This window comes from Austrofundulus limnaeus, unplaced genomic scaffold (genome assembly GCF_001266775.1).
Source record: "Austrofundulus limnaeus strain Quisiro unplaced genomic scaffold, Austrofundulus_limnaeus-1.0 Scaffold619, whole genome shotgun sequence".
NCBI classification, from domain to species: Eukaryota; Metazoa; Chordata; class Actinopteri; order Cyprinodontiformes; family Rivulidae; genus Austrofundulus; species Austrofundulus limnaeus.
The window spans coordinates 158792-161637 of NW_013953021.1; the positions used below are offsets into that span (position 1 = coordinate 158792).

Below are 2846 nucleotides of genomic sequence, written 5' to 3' on the forward strand. Positions count from 1 at the left end.
TTAGGACATGAAGCAAAAACTGGAGCCAAAAGCACAAAACAAATAAAGGGGAAACATGTTATTTTCTGTAAGAAAAAAAAGATTGGATAAGACATAAAAAAGATAGGATATACAGTATCAAATGTTTTGGTTGACTAGAAAAAAATACACTTTTTGATTTCTGCAAAAACTAGGTAGCGTACCATTTATTAGAATTATGGCTTAGACTTAGTATTTTTCTTATTCACACTTCAAATAATATAATTTTGACAAAGTAGAAACAGTATTATTGATGGTTAAAGTGTGGCTTGATTGTATGGTAGAACGACCTGCCATACTCCACCGCTCTTTCTCCAACACCTGCGGTAAGGACTGAAACCGGAGCAGGCGGGGCTTAGGCCTGTAGCACCGCCTTTCCTGTGGCTGCAGTCGGGATTACGTGTTTAACCCGCGATCGACAAGTCGAGAGTCGGACTCTTCCGTTTCACCTGCTTTATGGTCACAAACTCTGGATCGACCTGAGTGAGGGGCATCTCTCAGGACCGAGCGCGTCTGGAGTCATCAGGTGAGTGAGTTCACTGACCTCACCTCTCTGTTTCATAAGGGCGACCTTTAACCAGGTGGTCGGGAAAGGAAGTGTTTGTTGTGTTTCACTGTGTGAGGGCTGGGCAGCCTGATTTATGTAAACTGAAAGATCAATTTACAAGCTTGCAAACTAAAAAAAAAAAAATAAAAATAAAAAAATTAGAAGCATTGTCAATAAATAAATTNGCTAAAGCACCTTAATTTGTTGATATGTCTGAATGAGCTATTAGAGATGTTGTAATAAGACACATGATCTGATTGGACAAAAGATAGAAAAGCTGATTTCATGTCTTCACCAAGCTACAAAGGTAAATAGACCTATCAGTGTTGATGRAGTCTGAATAAACAGTTTAAAAGGCTGTGGCATGTTATAATATTACCCAAATATGAGGTGGCTCTAAAGCAGAATTTATTCCATCAGTTTAAATGCTTCAGATTGTGCTTTTATATGWCACGACATATTTTTATGACTAAATAAAAGAGTCAGAATCCCCACTGTGTGGTTCTKTTTAAAGGCAAAAGTACCCGAATAAAGGGCAACTGTGCTCATAGATAACACATTTAAATATAATTATAAATAGTGAACCAATCAATATTACCTTGACGCAAAAAAGAACATAACAGCATGAAAGATTGAATGTCACAAAAACTCGTGAACATCTGGAAACATCAGGTGAAGGAAGACAACTGAACCTTTCCTTAAAACAGAAAAGACACTTTCAAATTTGAAACATAATTCAGAACATTTCCCTTTTTTAAAATAGTTTTTGTGTTGATTTTTTGGGGGGTATTTTTTGTTTTCTTTTCTTTTATTTGCTCTTTGTTTTTTGTCTTGCTTTGCTTTTTTTATTCATTCATCATTTATTTATCAGTCTTTTTGTCCTCATTTTGATTTTGTGCTGTTTTGCACCTCAGGGCTACAGTAAAAATGATTGGGAAGCTTGGTCTCACTGAATTTTCTTTTATTTTTTTATTTTACAAAACCTTCCATTTCTTCCAAAAACAACAACAACAACACGTGCAGTTCTTAAACTGAAGCAGCCTGAACAGTGACTTGTCTGATTCCTTGTGCAGCTGAGAATGAGTGAGAAGGCAGCTGGGACACAAACGCTCAGCGAACTGGTCGGCGCGCAGATGAAAGAGGATGAGGACGAGGATGAAGAGGGGCAAGAGACAGAGGACGGCGAGCCCAAACTGTGTGCGGTGTGTGGCGACCTGGCCAAGGGTTACCACTTCAACGCCCTGACATGTGAAGGCTGCAAAGGCTTCTTCAGGTGAAGTTTTGCACGCTTCTTTTTTTTTTTTTTTCACCTTTAAAACAGTTTCAACAGTTTTCAGGCCTCTTTTGCTTAATTTGCACAGCAGAACGACACATTAACAATCAAATAAAAGGCTTTGGTTCATATTGGGTTTAAACTGATCAGCCAGCTCATGAAGCATTTTGTTGTAACAAACACATGATAAAAGATGAGTCATTTGAAAATCCAGATCCATTCATACCAAAGCAGATCAAAGTGATTAGACACCAGTGCATCATCACCTAAATATCAAACGGTTATAAATTACCTCACCTTTTCCCTCAAACTGCCTAACCTGATATTATTGTTTGTGTTTATTAATGTTCCACATGGCTGAAAACTGGACCCAAAGGCAGCCATAGAAAGCTAATCACTTTTCAGGGATTTACTGCAGACTAAGGTGAGTAGTGATTTGAAGCGTAATCTGAAACGATAAGTTTAGAGTGGGTTTGACCCCGTCCTACTTTAGTTTTTTTGTCAGCTTGCCTCTTGATTGTTTTCTTTCTCTTCAGTCAAGCTTCTGCAGGCAGGATGTCATCCCGTCAATCAGATTTTTGAAGCAAAGCGTTCTCTCTGAATATCGTCTACCCCGAAAAACATCTTTGCACTCATGCGTTCCTCTTTTCAGCACACTCCCACATTTATACCTCACTGTCAGGACTCGTATTCCTGCTGAAAAGTTTACATTTCAAAAATGAAACAAACAAAATGTGCACTTATTGAYTGGGAATTATTGTGAACTTTTTAAAGATTTTAAAGCATTTAACTTTTAAGTTACATTCCATTTGGATGATAGTTTTCATTCTGTMCAGATAAAGACGCACTTTTCCAGATATAAAACACCAGTGGCATCACTAGGCCTATTTTAGGGGGGCTGGAGCCCCCCTAAAATATTTTAAAGCCCCCTAAATTATTTTGGTGTAAAATTTTTTTTATTTAATTTATTTTTTTTACAAAAATTCAATATGATGTAGTCAGAATAAA

At 37.4% G+C, this 2846-nt stretch overlaps 1 protein-coding gene across 2 annotated transcripts in view; it reads left to right on the forward strand.

Moving 5' to 3' along the window:
* Positions 1-398: 398 nt before the first annotated feature.
* Positions 399-2846, forward strand: part of nr1i2 (nuclear receptor subfamily 1, group I, member 2) — a 10116-nt gene continuing 7668 nt past the window's right edge. The window contains exons 1-3 of one of the 2 annotated variants that reach the window (XM_014027138.1): positions 399-544; positions 1639-1838; positions 2257-2262. In XM_014027138.1, the coding sequence (XP_013882592.1) occupies positions 1645-1838; positions 2257-2262 (200 nt within the window). In that variant the 5' untranslated portion in view covers positions 399-544; positions 1639-1644. The remainder of the gene's footprint in view (positions 545-1638; positions 1839-2256; positions 2263-2846) is intronic. The other variant, XM_014027139.1, reaches the window with a different exon arrangement.